The 16171-nt window shown below is 40.1% G+C and overlaps 2 protein-coding genes across 3 annotated transcripts in view; one reads left to right on the top strand and one right to left on the bottom strand.

Annotated features, from left to right (window-relative positions):
- The window catches only part of Con (leucine rich repeat protein connectin), a 298451-nt gene that overhangs the window by 179370 nt on the left and 102910 nt on the right, over positions 1-16171 (top strand). The window lies entirely within an intron of this gene.
- Positions 9576-10439, bottom strand: LOC149501043 (uncharacterized). Its single transcript, XM_089734747.1, has one exon. The coding sequence runs from the start codon at positions 10422-10424 to the stop codon at positions 10116-10118; it is 309 nt and encodes a 102-aa protein (XP_089590873.1). The 5' UTR covers positions 10425-10439; the 3' UTR covers positions 9576-10115.

The following is a 16171-nucleotide window of genomic DNA, read 5'->3' as shown; positions in this document are numbered from 1 at the left end:
GTTTATGGACGTGGACCGATTGATAAGCGTTACTTATTGTATATTTTCATTTAACGTAGCTGAATGTAGCGCTTTTTTTTGGTACAAAATACAAAATACTGTAGCAGGTATTAATTATTTTTAAATAATTACCTCTTTATGTTTCACAAACGACTCCCGCGATGAAGGATTTTTTAAATTTTTTTCAAATTGAAACTCATTCCTACTATTCGGCCGAAATGGGCGGATTAGAGGTACCTAGCCGTTGGAACTCACAAGACGACCTACCACCAGTAAAAACTATAAATAAATAAATTATAATTTTGGCGGGTTTGATTTTTATTAAACGACTAGCAGATCCGGCAGACTTCGTAGTGCCTCAATCGATAAATAAAATACCTAATTTTTGTGTAAAATAAACTTATAACAAACAAAAGGAATTCGTCCGACGGGGGACACATCAAAGGGAAAACAAAATTGTTATTTTTATTTAATTCCGAGCATTTTCATATTTATCTACCTTTTAAACCTTCTCTGGACTTCCACAAATAATTCAAGACCAAAATTGGCCTAATCGGTCCAGCCGTTTACGAGTTTTAGCGAGACTAACGAACAGCAATTAATTTTTATATATATAGATGTTATTCCTTGAACGTGGACGTCAATGGTCAACATTTGTTAGATGCATATTTGATTAGAGAAATTGGTACCTACCTGCGAGATTTGAACACCGGCACGCACAGTCAAGTCGCTCGATACAAATGCACCGACCGCCTTATCCTTTAGACCGCGACGACTTTAAATGACGTCAGGGAATAAAAATGAAACCCCCAAGCCAATCCATTTTCCTGGGTATCAGAATACAACTATCTACCATACAACTTTTGTTTTGAAGGGTGGAACCCTAGAAGGTTTGACAGTATAACCAAGCGAGTAGGTGAGCTCACTGGGCTCTAACCTGGTGACGTGCTAACAGTAGCCATAGCCAGAGCAGTGCTTCGCAGAATCTACCACCGGATCGGAAACGCGACTCACTGAGAGGATTCAACGTGAAACTCAGTGGGCTACGTTTGGTATTGTGCTATATAAGTAGGTACAGACTTTTAGATAATCTCACGACTAATCTGGCATTGGAGACCATGGACATCACAGTGTCTCTTCTCTCTTCAGAGAACAGAGTGCAGGTCTGCCTCACGGTAAAAATAGGCAGGACGTTACTACCTTATTTCTCATTACCACAACAATTACGCTAGTAACTGTTAAACTGCAATAGGTCAGGCACAATGGGCTGGCAATTTCGTCGTTTGAACCTCGATTCTATCGGTTCCGGTTGTGCCTTGTTTCATCCCATCAATTTAGTTTTCATATGAACAATAATTCACAGTACATCCTTACCTAACTTTGATGTAGAATAACCTATTAAAATAATTGAAAGTTATTACTTTCTTCCCAAAACAATTACTACTTAAATGTTTCATAATTATTGTCTTCGAACGCAAATAAATATTTGAATCACTTTGATCATTTGAGAAGCCGAAGGAAATGGAAGCTGATGGTACAAAGAGCCACGAAGGGCTTTCAGGGACACGACCTTCAGCAATGAAGTATGCGATTGAGAAGAGAGAGATCATTGTTATGTCTTATCTCATGAACATCTTCCATGCTATAGCAAAACCGCTACTTACACATCAAAGGCACCTAAAATATCAAAATTTACATGAATTATTTTAAAGAAAACAACTACAAGAATCTATGCTAGTAACGATGCAAAGCATGATATGTATGTTTAAATAACACATAGTGAAATAGGCGAACTAAAACCACGCACAGAAAACATACTGAAAAAATAGGACATGGAAAAAGTTAATTCTAGTTAACTTAATTTTCCACTCACGAAAAATTTTGCTACCTAATCTGGTGCGAGTAATCTGGCTCGAGTAAACGCTCCACAGGTGGTCAAAAGCCGTAGTCGGGGATTTCGAAATAGTTTCCTTCACAAAGAGACTACCGTCCATCAATTACCGGCTCTGGTCATTTAAAAGCTGTCCATTTACGTACGCAGAGACTTTACACTATGGTACGGTATGGTGATTTTGTTACTGGTGGTAGGACCACTTGTGAGTCCACGCGGGTAGGTACCACCGCCCTGCCTATTTCTGCCGTGAAGCAGTAATCCGTTTCGGTTTGAAGGGCGGGGCAGCCGTTGTAACTATACTGAGCCCATAGGCATCTACGACGTAAATGCGCCACCCACCTTGAGATATCAGTTCGAAGGTCTCAACTATAGTTACAACGGCGGCGCCACCCTTCAAACCGAAACACATTATTGCTTCACGGCAGAAATATGCAGGGTGGTGATACTTACCCGCGCGAACTCACAAGGGGTCCTACCACCAGCAATAATTAATTAGCTTGGCATGTTTATTTGTTTGTATGTAACGGAATCTTTGAAAGTCATTTTCACAGAATTCAAGACTACTTTGAATATTAGCAAACATTTCGCGGACCGATACACTGCGATTGAATTATTTATTACTTGGCTCTAATATGCTGTTCAACAGGACTTAACAAAAAGATAAAAGCCACTGTTATTTCGGTTTTCTGTTTAAGTATCCTTTTTTTTAAAATACGTAAATTCTTTTTCAGAAACATCCGTAAATTCATGTAATTTTAGTTACTTTTAGAAGTTTAGCTCAACACTTAGGCCTAACTTTACTAACATCGAATTAACATAGTAATAGCTTTTCGAAGCGCACCGAATAACTTTTCTTTAAGTATAAATCTTCTGTTATCTCACTTTATGCCTCCTCATGAATGTCAGGAATAACTTTAATCTAAAAAGTTATTGTTCTCGAAATAACTGTTAGTTTTAAACGACTCTTCTACTCAGATAGCTTGGTAAGAGCTCTCGTGGGAAGTACCAGCATCTTGCCTGTTTCCGCCGCGGAGCAATCTTTGTTTAAAGCAGTCGTTATACAATTCAAACTTCCACTCTTTGGTCTCAAAGTGGAGACGGTCACACGACAGGGTCCATGGGGTGCATCGACATAGTGAGCTATTATACTATACAATTTCGACTTAGACCTCATGTCTCAAAGTGGGTAGTAACATTCACTTCAAATTTCTATGGACTCGAGTAACCGTCAAGCACCAAAAGAACCTTGGGCTCAGTCACGTTATAAAAAGGAAGTCAAATTTTATTATTCTCCTAAAAATGCATGTTGACTGTATTTAAAAGGTTATTATTATCTTTATTTCTACAATAACTTTTGGTCGTAATTTTTGTACACGTGAACATTTTAATAACACACACAGGAACTCACGAGACATATCTAATATGGTCTAATGAAAATGCTAATAAGCTGTGTTACGAGGGAGCTTTAACTGGATTTTATTACGGGCTTTTGCATGTAATTTTATTTGATTGCGTGACGAAAGTATCGTAATATGTTTGTGCTTCTTTTAAAACGTTCATTGATCAGTTGTATGACGTGTGCTTTGTGAAGAGTTGCAGCAGGTTGAAATATTGCATGATGCAGCTTAAATTAAGGAAAGTGTAAAATTAACAACAGAAGAGCCGGCTTTGGAATGAGCTTTCTCTATAGTATTTCCCGAGCGCTACGATATCCTTCTTCAAACCAGGCTTGTAGAGAGTACTTAGCTGTAGGCAGCGGTTTGGCTCTACCCCTGGTACTGCTGACGTCCATGAGTGACGTAGCCACTCACCATCAGCTGGGCCGTATTCTCGTCTGCAAAGGTCGGGACATTATCTAGGGAGATAGTCGTAGTGATTTCCCATTGCCTTCTACGCCAGGTCTCTTTTAAGCTTTTTAGTTCTTCTAGGTCCCTGTAGCCCCTCCTAAAATGGGTTTCCCCAGTTTGGGTGTCGGGTTATTTATTACAAAGTCAATAAATAAAAAAAAAAATGCCTCTGTATACATAAACAGATATACGTATACGCTATGTAGGTATACAGGTAAATCTACAAACGTTCATGTTACAATTTTATCAGTACCTTGAGATCTTGCCAAAAATATTATCGTTGGTTTGTGGTTCAACATTTTCTTACATAACAATACGTGCATTTTTTTATCAATCTAGACTAGTATTTATTATTATACTATAATTATAACATTAAATACTAGTCTGTAGATTCTCAATCCAGATTTCCATCGACTCTTCAGTTTTACAAATCATAACCGATACAAAAGAGATCATTTGAATGGAATATCAACTGCCGCTTTGACAACCATAGCCAGGAAAAAAGTTAAAAGAAAATAGCCAGTAGGCTTCCTGAGTGGTACAAGTAAGACAATACCCGCTATGCTGCAGTCCGTAACAAAAGTCGTTTGTACGAGATACCGCCCGGTGACGTCATCATAATGGCTGCCGTAAATTCAACGCTCTAAGCGGCGCTGCGTCATTGTGGTGTATGTTACATAGTGTAGCGTTTTTTGTGAGATAAATAAATAAGATTGTTAATTATTACTATTACGTTACAGAGTGTTAAATTGGATGGTCGTTGTGAACGAATTTGGTTGACTGCTCTCACAGAATTATTATCTCTCCAATATAAAAAAATAATGTATGATTTGTCCTTAAGAATCCATTTCATTTAAATCCCTTTGTACAGAAAATTGATGTCTAGTGAGTAATGTATATCGTATATGATAATATAGGGTAGCTGTTTTAAGAGGAAACTCTAGTCGTGCATTGGAGGCGACACAAATATCTAATTATAATTTTTACTATAGCTTTATAAAACCAAATGAGTTCACTGCCTTCGTAGTGGTTATTACTGATTAACATCCATAAGCAATTTAAAAAAAATATGCGCCACCCATTTTGAAAACTGAGATCAGCACCAATTGTGTGTATTAAGTTTTTTTCAAATAATTCATCACAACCTAATTCACTTTTTAAGTATAATTATGAAAAAATTACAAAAAGACAAATTAATATCTTTATTTTTAATTCTCTTAAATTCTTATCTTTTCGGGAGTCATAGTCATCATACATTTACGGTTCAACCTAGCGTTTATAAATTTTTTTTTGGAACCATAACGACTAAAATTTTGTTCGTTGACATTTTAATATTTTATTAAACTAATAAATAATTTTAATTATACCAGCTTATAACTTGTACCAAACTAAGGCGTTTACGTTGCAGTAAAAGTTTGTTGTTGACACGACTCGGTTTAATAGGTCAGTGTTTTATGTGTCCGCGGTGACAGTAAAATTCAATTTCGGCAATTTGTAACTTTCCCAATACTTGAGCGCAGGTTTCGGTTGAAGTTTCATATTTTACTACTGTTTTTAATGATCGATTGTACCTGGCGGCTTATATTGACTGCAGCGCATTATTTTTGTTTAAAAAGTAGCACGAAAATACTGAAGGAATTATGGCTTGCTGCTGGTACAAGTAACCATCATAAATAGCCACATTTCAAAATGTAAAAGGCTCCCGATATTAAAATCCTTGGTGATTCGGAGACTAAGTGTTAAGTCGTTTTTAGAAACACTGAGAATCCTAAGTAAATCCCAAAAATATTTCCAATTGATTAAAGTTTTGCATCCTACAAGGTCCTTAAAGAATACAGCAATTTAATTACCATTGGGCCAAGATTTTCGGTCCAGTGTCTCGTATAATATAGAATCATTGGGCAAGCGCACGGGATTCGGACTCACATGCGTCTTTTATCGTTTCCTCTTTATGAGAATCTCTTCGAGGATCTAATGGGGATGATCGTATTAATTCATTTTACCACTGCACCACCCGTCACCAAAGTGAGGTTCAGCTCCTTGACTTTGAATCACTTATTATTACTTTTCCAGAGACCGTTTATACTCCGAACCATAAAAATATAATTCTTTTAACTTTAAACTTCTTGACTCGATCTAACGTCTATTTGTGAGTCAATGCCTCTGCAAGCTTTTAAAAAATATATTATTAAAATAAAAATTGGTAAAAAAACTTTTAAGTTAAACGGTTTTATTTTATGTGCACTGAAAACTACAAAATAAATAAATAGTTACTTACCTATCAACCTACGTAGGTCATCTCGGTCATTAATATCTCTGATGGTAGTGGTTGTCATAACATGAACCATATCAGCGGCCGAAAGGCAGTTCATGAAAGAACACTAACACCAGGGTTTGCTTGGTAGGTAAACTAAGCACACACTATAACAAGTAGGTATTTTGACCTTCTAGTTCAGAAATATTTTAGTACTAGGCAGAATAGCTTTTAGGCATATTAGACTAAAATAAAAACGTGGGGCCCATTATTATTTCTGTATTACTTTCTACTATACTAAGTGTGGATTGTATCGACTTATTATAATCGTTATCATCATCATCCTAGCGGCTTACCCCGGTCGCATCCGAAACCTCATAGCTCCGGAGTCCAGGGTCCGCTGAATCGACTTACTATAATCGTAACTGGAGGTTTTGACCATCAATAACCAGCCGTGGCGGCTTCACCAGCGAGCGCCGAGCTCATGATCTACCAAAGTATAAGATATGCTCTGCCATAGGTATGATTTCAGAGGGGCCCCACGTTTTTATTTTAGTCTAATATGCCTAAAAGCTATTCTGCCTAGTACTAAAATATTTCTGAACTAGAAGGTCAAAATACCTACTTGTTATAGTGTGTGCTTAGTTTACCTACCAAGCAAACCCTGGTGTTAGTGTTCTTTCATGAACTGCCTTTCGGCCGCTGTCATGGTTCATGTTATGACAACCACTACCATCAGAGATATTAATGACCGAGATGACCTACGTAGGTTGATAGGTAAGTAACTATTTATTTATTTTGTAGTTTTCAGTGCACATAAAATAAAACCGTTTAACTTAAAAGTTTTTTTACCAATTTTTATTTTCTTGTTTTTAGTGTTTAGTGAAATTGTCTACCGAATATTCCTCATTCTATTTAATTCATTCAGTGCATCATTATTACATGGTTTCTTACCTGATAATTTAGTACAATCTAATTCCTCAATACATAGATAGCCCTTCCAGAGACTTGACTCGACTTAGAGCCACGTATGCTTGTCCTTCCTCAAACAATTTTGAGCCCAAATATACTACTGCATGGTCGACGGTGCTGCCCTGCATTTTATGGACGGTGGATGCCCATAACAAAACTAAGGGCAACATCCTTCTTTCAGCCGTACCATAATTGAATTTTGCTGGAAACTGTATGGCTTTAGGGTAAATAACGTGCATGCCATTACATTGCACGCCGGCAAATCCCGAAGTGAAAACGCTGTGGTCACCTTGATGCCATGAAGCCCGAATAATTCTACCAACTTCATTAATACTAATGAATACATCTGGAATTTCAATTCTTTCAGGTTCACCGTTTTCAGGTATATCTGGCACACTAAGTCGTATTAAGTCTTGTTCACTAATCTGGACATTTTCGTCAATGCGTACATCTCTATAAAGTGGGTTATTTCTAGTTAACCATCTTAAAGCGCTGTAGAATTTTTCGCGAGATATTGTGAACTCTCTTGTGATGTTCAAATTCTCCAAACATTCTGTAACTACAACGATACCCACCTGGCTGGAAGATCTTGGAAGCATATTAGGTAATCTTTCACTGACCTCAAAGATATCTTGGGCAAACAACACTGCTTGTCCGCGGAAACCGTACTGCCCGTATAGCCCAGTAAATTTTACGATTTTAACAAGCGGGATGATTCTACACAGCAATCGCTGCTCTGCTTGCGCTTGAGCGCTTGAATCTCATCTGGTATTGAACCTGGATCCAGATTATTCCAGTACGCCTTTGATGGTGCTATTGTTTTATTACTGGTCACATGTGTTTGGCAGCGCGAACATAAAAGTAATGTTGTTATTGAAGACAGTTCTGCAGGTAGATATCCTAATACAGCTGTGTTGTAACGTACAGTATGAATTTGGTTAGGATATCAATGCTTCGTGCAAATGTCACAAACGTGTATACACGATGTGTTAATGGCATTTTCAAACGCTTGTACATGATTTTCAGCTCTGCGTTGCTGTGCACACTCACGTTGGTTATTTAACCTGTCGTGGCGTTGCTCAGGTGTTTCTGAAGCTTCTAACTCCTTTCGTCTCTCACGCCGTCCTGTTAACCTGGCCTCATGTTGCTCAGGTGTTTCTGACGCTAATAGCTCTATTTGTCTGTTACGTTGTAATCTTAGCCTGGACTCATGACGCTCAAGTGTTTCTGACGCTATTAGCTCTCTTCGTCTGTCACGTTGTGGTGCTAGCCTAGACTCATGACGCTCAGATGTTTCTGATGCTAACAACTCTCTTTGTCTGTCACGTTGTGATGCTAGCCTGGACTCATGACGCTCGGGTGTTTCTGACGCTATTAGCTCTCTTCGTCTGTCACGTTGTGATGCTAGCCTGCACTCATGACGCTCAGGTGTTTCTGATTCTACCAGCTGCCTTTGTCTCTCACGTTGTGCTATTAACCTGGTATCATGTTGCTGAGGTGTTTCTGTTGCTAACCGTTCTCTTCGTTTGTGTAGTCAACTGTGGGTTTCATTTTCACTTTCCTTTGCACGTTTCGTTCTATACTTTTCTTTTGCCTTTTCGAGCCTTCTTTTTCGTTGTGTAGCAGTTTCGTTTTTATTTTTGTTTATTTATTTATTTATTGTTACCATGTTGTTCCCACGATTAAGGGGCATTTTGACGGTCGACCCCGCCAGAAGTCCAGCAAAGGGGCAAGGCTTAATATACAACAAGATGCGCCCAATCTTGAGGGGGAAGCGCTGACGACATTACATTTTTACCCACCCTAATGCCATACAGTCCTCGGCACGTTTTAACCTATTACCTTAACTTGGGTGGTATAGCTACCGCTTACTAACGAGGTATCTAATTACCTATTTTTTTTTATCTGCCCCTCTAACGTCACACAATCTTGGACGCAACTGTTCTCGACACGACTAATCATGCCCCCACCTAATACGCCATTTTGTAACTTGTAACACCTAATAAGAAATTTTGACATAATGACAGTATTCTGCTAGTGTAGCCCTTTCATTTGATACCCATATTGAGGGGTTTAAGGAAAAATATGTAATCCGCCATTTTGTATCGGCGGCCATCTTAGATTTATAATGTCATTGATTTTATTATATTGTATTGTCATCTAAATTAAATGTGTGTACCAAATTTCAGATCAATCTGACAACGGGAAGGTGCTTAAATTTCAATTTCTAATTTTGACCCAAATAAATAAAAAACAAATTCCGTACAGGTCGAGCTAAATAAAACCGTTTAAAAAAACTTTTAAAAGACGTGAGCTTCTTTACAATTTATAAGTCATTCGCGAAGCAGCTACTCTTGAGCTTTTAGGTTTCCTTTGGAGGCGATCGGGTAGCTGTAGTAAATTCTACCCCTTCTGGCTGAGCCCTTGCTCGCCCACCTGCCCTGGTAAAACTGGCCTCCGGGCCACCAGTAATCTCTCAAACATAAAAAAAACAATTTATAAACAAATAAAACATCGTGTAATAAAAATCAAACCCGCAAAATTATAATTTGCGTAATTATTGGTGGTAGGACCTCTTATGAGTCCGCGCGGGTAGGTACAAACGCCGTTTTTTTTTTTTTTTTTTTTTTTCCGGGCCGGGGGCCGAACCTCCTACGAGGTCCCCGCGCATACGGGGCGCGCGGGGTATGTGAGACTCAACGATCTGCAGGTGTTGAGAGCAGATCGCGGGCCCAAGGATTTTAGGACCCACCCACTAAACGACTCCCCTGCACTCTTACACCCGACGTCCGATCCTCTCCGAGGTCAGAACCCGGATGAGGTAGGGGGGTTACCGCGGTCAACACTACAACCAGACGGCGCGGCTCACCCCAAGGACGCCCAGCCGACGGAGCCTTCGAGGCGAATCGAAGGCTCTGAAACGTCGGCCGTCTCGGTACGGCAGCCCGTCAGGCCGCCCAGACAGTGCCGCTGGTGTCCCGGAATACCCCGCTGGACCAGAACCAGCCTGCCGGGTCGGGACGCGATACACCGCCAACCGGTCGCTCTTTCGTAACTCCTTGGCAGCGCGCTAGAGTGCTGGTAGCGCGCCGCGCGGCCTCTACCCCCTCAGGTCGCCCCTTGACCTTCACCGGGGGGAAGCCGCCATCTACAGGGGCCGGAGTCGGGCAAAGGCCCTTCTCCGGCCCCCGGCTCGGCGGCGACGGATAGGTGCGGAGAGGGATGAGCTCTCCCTCTCTCGTTCCGCCGCCTCCTTCTGCGAGATGGTGTACTCGCAGAAGTCGAGCATCGCCTTCCAGGACTCATCGCTGCCGAGCATCGTGGCCACGACGGTCGGCAGCGATAAGTCCGGTCCTATTTGCGAGACAAGGACACGGCGTTGCTCCAGCCATGCGGGGCAATATGCGAGCGTATGCTCGACCGTGTCCTCGTCGCAGTCATAGTGGTGACACTCCATCGTCGGTTCCCTCCGGGCGATGCGATGCAGGTACCGGCCAAAACACCCATGGCCGGTAAGCATCTGAGGTACCACCGCCCTGCCTATTTCTGCCGTGAAGCTGTAATGCGTTTCGGTTTGAAGGGTGGGGCAGCCGTTGTAACTATACTGAGATCTTAGAACTTATATCTCAAAAGGCGGGTGGCGCATTTACGTTGTAAATGTCTATGGGTTCCATTAACCCCTTAAAACCAGATGGGCTGTGAGCTCGTCCACCCAGCAAAGCAATAAAAAAAAAGTAGTAATTGTTTCGATTTAAGCTTTTTTAATTGCTTTATTTGGCTCGTACTTTATTTCATTTTGTATTTTTAAACTCATAAGCATTACAGCGTCCTCGTCATAAAAAATATGAAATAAAAGGTGTCAACTCAAATATCCCACATCCGGACGCGACCCGACCTGACTGACCCGTCGACGGTTGTCTTCATTTGAACCGGAGCTTACGTGCAGCTTTGTCGACCGTAAAAATGTTAACACGGATTTTTAGGCCGTTTGTTTCGCAGTTGATCCGTGCGTGCGGTGAAGCGAAAAAATTCTCGATTGAACTTTTTTTTTGTACCCCGGCAAACGAGTGACCGGCGTAAAAACACTCTTGTGAGTCCGCACGGGTAGGTACCACCATCCCTCCTATTTCTACCGTGAAGCAGTAATGCGTTTTGGTTTGAAGGGTGGAGCAGCCGTTGTAACTATACTGAGACCTTAGAACTTATATCTCAAGGTGGGTGGCGCAAATATCTAAAACAAAAAAAAAGAAATCAATAAAAGCAAAACCTTAACTGTCCCCTTCAAACTCATAAGCTAGACCGCGCGAGAGAGAGATGGGCAAACTTTTCAGGATGCGCATGCAGGGTGACGTCACGCCACGCGCTTATTCACAAACAAGCGCAACGTGTGAATGTGTTGAACGCGAGCTACATAGTAGGCGTAGTGAGGGGTGTTAGATTTTTTTCGTTACGGAATTTCATGATTCGGTCTCCACGCTCAACGCCCGCGATAAAATCTATGCAATAGCTTAAAAATATCCATTAACAATAAATACATAAATACGTTAAATAAATAGACGAATTTCATAAAATCTAATTTAGCTGTAACGAAACAAAAACAAACAGATCGTCTCAATACAAATCTTTGCTCGAGAATGAAACTGATTTATTATGAATCTCGTAAAGTTTTGAGCGTTTCGTGTTTACAACGTAAATAATAAGCACGTTATGAAATTTTGTATAAATATTTGTGTTAATTTAAATGGGACCAAAGTTTTCGGTTCGCAGATTTGTTATTGATTCCATCCATAAATCATCTTGCTTCGAAAGTCCTTGATAACGCACTCTGATCGTTGAAGGATTCCCTTGATTATTTTATTTAATTGAAAACGCTCACAATTTCGTTTCTCTCTTATAACTGATTTCTAGTATAATGTGATGTTTATTGAAGTTTTGGAACGAAGTTCTATGTATAAGTATGGGACGATGCGGAGGGGTACCCTAACCGGAAAAAAACGTCCGTAACGTAAGATTTTTATTAGTAAATAAATATAAATAAATAATAAATATGTATTAACAATCACGCCACGTTAACTGGTCCCGTGATAAGTTCATAAAGAACTTGTGTTACAGGTACCAGATAACGGATATAAATGTAAGATTTTTATTATACACATACATATATTTAATATACATCCATAACCCTGGAAAAGACATTTATATTTATCATACAAATATCTTTCCTTGGCGGGATTCGAACCCGCGACCCCCTTGTGTAGTGACCATGTCACTTACCACTACACCAGACGGCCGTTAGTAATGCACACAGTGTACGACTTAACTTTGTAATAACGTATAAATTAGTAATGCACACGGTATACAACTTAACTTTGTAATAACGTACAAAAAATATAATAACATATTTTTATTATTATTCATTGACCACGATTTCAGAGTGTTCGGTTGCGCTATACACTAACTCTTATGCAAACAACGATGAATGAAGTGTACCGCAATAAGTTCGCACGTTACCGAATAACCGTGGGTTGTTGCGAAGCCTCCGGTTTTATTTTCTTTATACCTCGAATAGAACTTAAAATTAATATTTTTATAATAAGGTGTCCCACGACACCACACATCTTTCTTTTATTTACACAGTCTTAAAATCGAATAGCTAAAGTGTAAAATTCCGTAGTAAGAGCCCTAAAGTTGTTTTGCAAAGAACAAGAAATTAACTTTTTCACGTAGATATTTTATTCATTTAGGTACAAAGTTACGTTTAAGGTTACGGATTGGGTCAATTGTGTTTCCTATTGTGTTCTACGGTTTATTTCCATTCACTTTGTTTCTATGTTCTTTTATAAGGCTAGTTCTCACTCAATAAGAATGATACATGTTAATTTTTGGAGAACAGATTTTACAGAATCAGAAATAATCAGAATACGGAATCTCTGCTTGTTTTGGTCTAGTTTTGAGAAAGATAAGGGGTCGGTCCATTGACGAAACAATTACTTTTTATCATTTAAAACGTACGCATGGCAAGATGGTGTTTTTAAGAAGGAAGAATTACTGGTGGCCCGTTGGCCTTTTTACTTTCACGAAGACAGGTAGGTGAGCAAAGGCTCAGCCAGGAGAAGCGGGATTTGTTAACAGCCGGCCAAGCGCCCTCCGAAGGACACCTACCAGCTCAAAGGCAGCTGTTTCGCGAACTCATCTACTACCGGATCGGAATCGCGGCAGGATGGTGTAATGTACCCATACTGTTTCACAATATGCAAGTATTTGTTATTGCCCGCAAGGGGCAGTGGGACTATAACAGATCAGTCACCACGACCTAAATGAACCTACTTCGACTCAGAGTATTAAATATTTTTGTTCTGGCTACAGTCCTTAGACACGTATTTACATGTAGGTACACCTGGACGGAATATGCTCTCCGAGAAATGAGGATCATTTGCTGAGAAGTGGCAGTAGTCTATAGTTGGTTGCACCTATATACTGTATCAGCTTGTGTTAGCTTTAAATAAAAATGCGTTAATTTATGTATTACGTATGTTTGCTAACCCTCCAACACGCTCACTCTAACCGGCGCCATCTAGACAAGCTTCGGATAGCCTGCCGACCGAGAGGGCTGGTGGTCGTGGCGCCGACGACCGCCGGTCCGGCGTCCCGAGGGGGAGGGTGATAGGAGAGATGTGCTCCGCACTAAACGCTTCACTTTCCCCCCTTTGCCTTTTCATGAGTTCTGTCTCATGACGTTGGTTGTTGAGCGACAGGAGGTTTTAGTCGGTTCGACTCCGACATGCTCCGCCCGCCAACCCCAGAGGAAGGCGGAAGTCCGGCGATTTCCTTCTGACCAAAAAAAACCCCACAGAGGTCGTTGGTAAGCATGTGTTCACTCTTCTCCAATTATTTCAATAGGCATAGTCACATCATTCGAATCCGGCTCGACGATTGTAATAGTCGAGTGTAAAAAACATATGTTTGCGCTTTAAAATTAAAAACACATTAATTAGCAAGTGCAAGTATGCGACGCGTGTTGCAATTTATTGCGTTACTTGCAGGCGGCGCAGTGTCAGCTGCCAACGATAATGTTTGGATTCGAATGAATAAAACAAAACTTTTATTTGATTTTATTCGACGGGTGTATAGTGCCGTTACAATCGCCTCTAGTGAACTATGGGTATTCTGGGCTTAGGCGCGCTCAATTATATTATGTATGTCGGAAAAGTCACAATTATTAACACCATCGTCAGACATCATAGCGGCGATTAGGGAGATCGAGCTTAGAGAAATATTGAGTACACCAATCACGTTTGTTGTCTTAGAACAATTTAGAAATCTTCTCTTGACGTTAGCAAACGAAAACGAATGACAGTTCTTAGGACGGAGACACCGCTCTTCAAGAAGGCTGGTTAGTAAGTGTGATGGCGTCTACGCGCCTCCATCGGCTAGGCTCTGTCGTAGCACGAAGTTAGCCGAGTTCCGACGATACCGCAATCGCGCTGCCATCTCTCGGGATTCGTGCTGCGTTTCGTTTAGCTACCAAAGTAATGACCGTCTCCGACACGTATATTTTCGTGAGAAGTTTATTGAAATCAAAATTTAAGAAACGGTACTGATACTTGAAGATCGATATCAATATTAATAATCTAAAATATAGACTAAAAAGCAAAATACGCAATTTAGATCATTTGTATTATATAATGGTCGTGATGAAGTAGTCGTGGCGTAAAGGATAAGTCGTTGCATTCGTATGAAGCGATGCAACGGTGTTCGAATCCCGCAGTGAGGTACCAATTTTTGTAATGAAATACATACCTACACACTTAACAAATATTCACAATTGACCTCCACGCTGAAGAAATAACATAGTGTAGTAAAAATCTAATCCGTAAAATATAATTAGCGTAATTACTGATGGTAGGTCGTTTTGTGAGTCGGCACCGGTAGGTACCACCGCCCTGCCTATTTCTGCCGTGAAGCAGTAATGCGTTTAGGATTGAAGGGTGGGGCAGCCGTTGTACTGTAAAAATTTAAACCTTACAATACACACATCAAGGTGGTGGCATTTACGTTGTAGATGTCTTTGGGCTGCGGTGACCACTTAACACCAGTTGGGCCGTGAGTTCGTTCATCAACATAAAAAATAATAAAATAAGAATGGGTGATGGGAAAGTTATGGATGTATAGATCCTCTTTTACAGCCAGAGATACTCTTAATACGACATCTTTCAGCATTCCTGGTAATTTCGAGTTTTGTTTAAAAATTTCAGAATGAAAAATTCGCTCTCAAAATCAGAGTTTCAGAGAAGGAAAAAATCTTGTCGCACTGAAATTAGCATCCACGAGGAAAACTTTGAGGAAAAAAAACACCTAACATTTAAAAGTAAATCTTAACCTAAACCAATTTTCTCTTCAAAAGGGCCCACTAAATTAAAGGGCGAAAAAGTCGCTGTAAGCACCCAGAAAAAAAAAAACCTTATAAAAATGAAATGTAACAAGAACGTGTAAATGATGTATGAAATAAAATATTCTTTGACATAAGCTGTAACGTGACCTCTGAAGGTATAGACTACATTATAGAAGATTAAGCGGGCGCGAATAGCGGATTCAGTGTGGTACGTGTGTTCCAATAATTGTAGTTTCAATAAGTCTTTAAATTACTGGACGGCGAGCTTTTTTTGTTTATTGCTTAGATAGGTGGACGAACTCACAGCCCACCTGGTGTTAAGTGGTTACTGGAGCCCATAGACATCTACAACGTAAATGCACCATCCACCCTGAGATATAAGTTCTAAGGTCTCAGTATAATTACAACGGCTGCCTATGTCGCTCGGGAATAATGTAGCTTATAAACAGTGGAAGATTTTTTCAAATCGGTTCAGTAGTTTCGGAGCCTATTCAATACAAACAAACGAACAAATCTTTCCTCTTTGTAATATTAGTATAGATGGATCTAATGTTAGAAATACACTGTAACATAATTTGGTAATTTAAAGGAAATTAGCGGAAGAATGAATGAAATTTCCTTAGCATATTTGAGTAGACGAGACAACGGTTCATTCAGCGGTGACAGACGCTTGTGGATATTGGTCGGCAATAAAAAATAAGATCTACTTAGCGTTTTATGGTGCACCATATCAGCTTTTAAGGTTGCGAATATCATAATATTTCAGCGGAGGCGATTCGTACGCGAGACACGGGCGTGCTTTACTCTCGGTG

The sequence above is a fragment of the Bombyx mandarina genome, chromosome 18 (genome assembly GCF_030267445.1).
Source record: "Bombyx mandarina strain Sakado chromosome 18, ASM3026744v2".
Classification (NCBI taxonomy): Eukaryota; Metazoa; Arthropoda; class Insecta; order Lepidoptera; family Bombycidae; genus Bombyx; species Bombyx mandarina.
This window is presented reverse-complemented; position numbering and strand designations above follow the sequence as displayed.

Excerpts from the sequence above, each read along its gene's own strand:
- LOC149501043 (XM_089734747.1), bottom strand. The coding sequence starts at position 10,424 with ATGGAGTGTCACCACTATGACTGCGACGAGGACACGGTCGAGCATACG.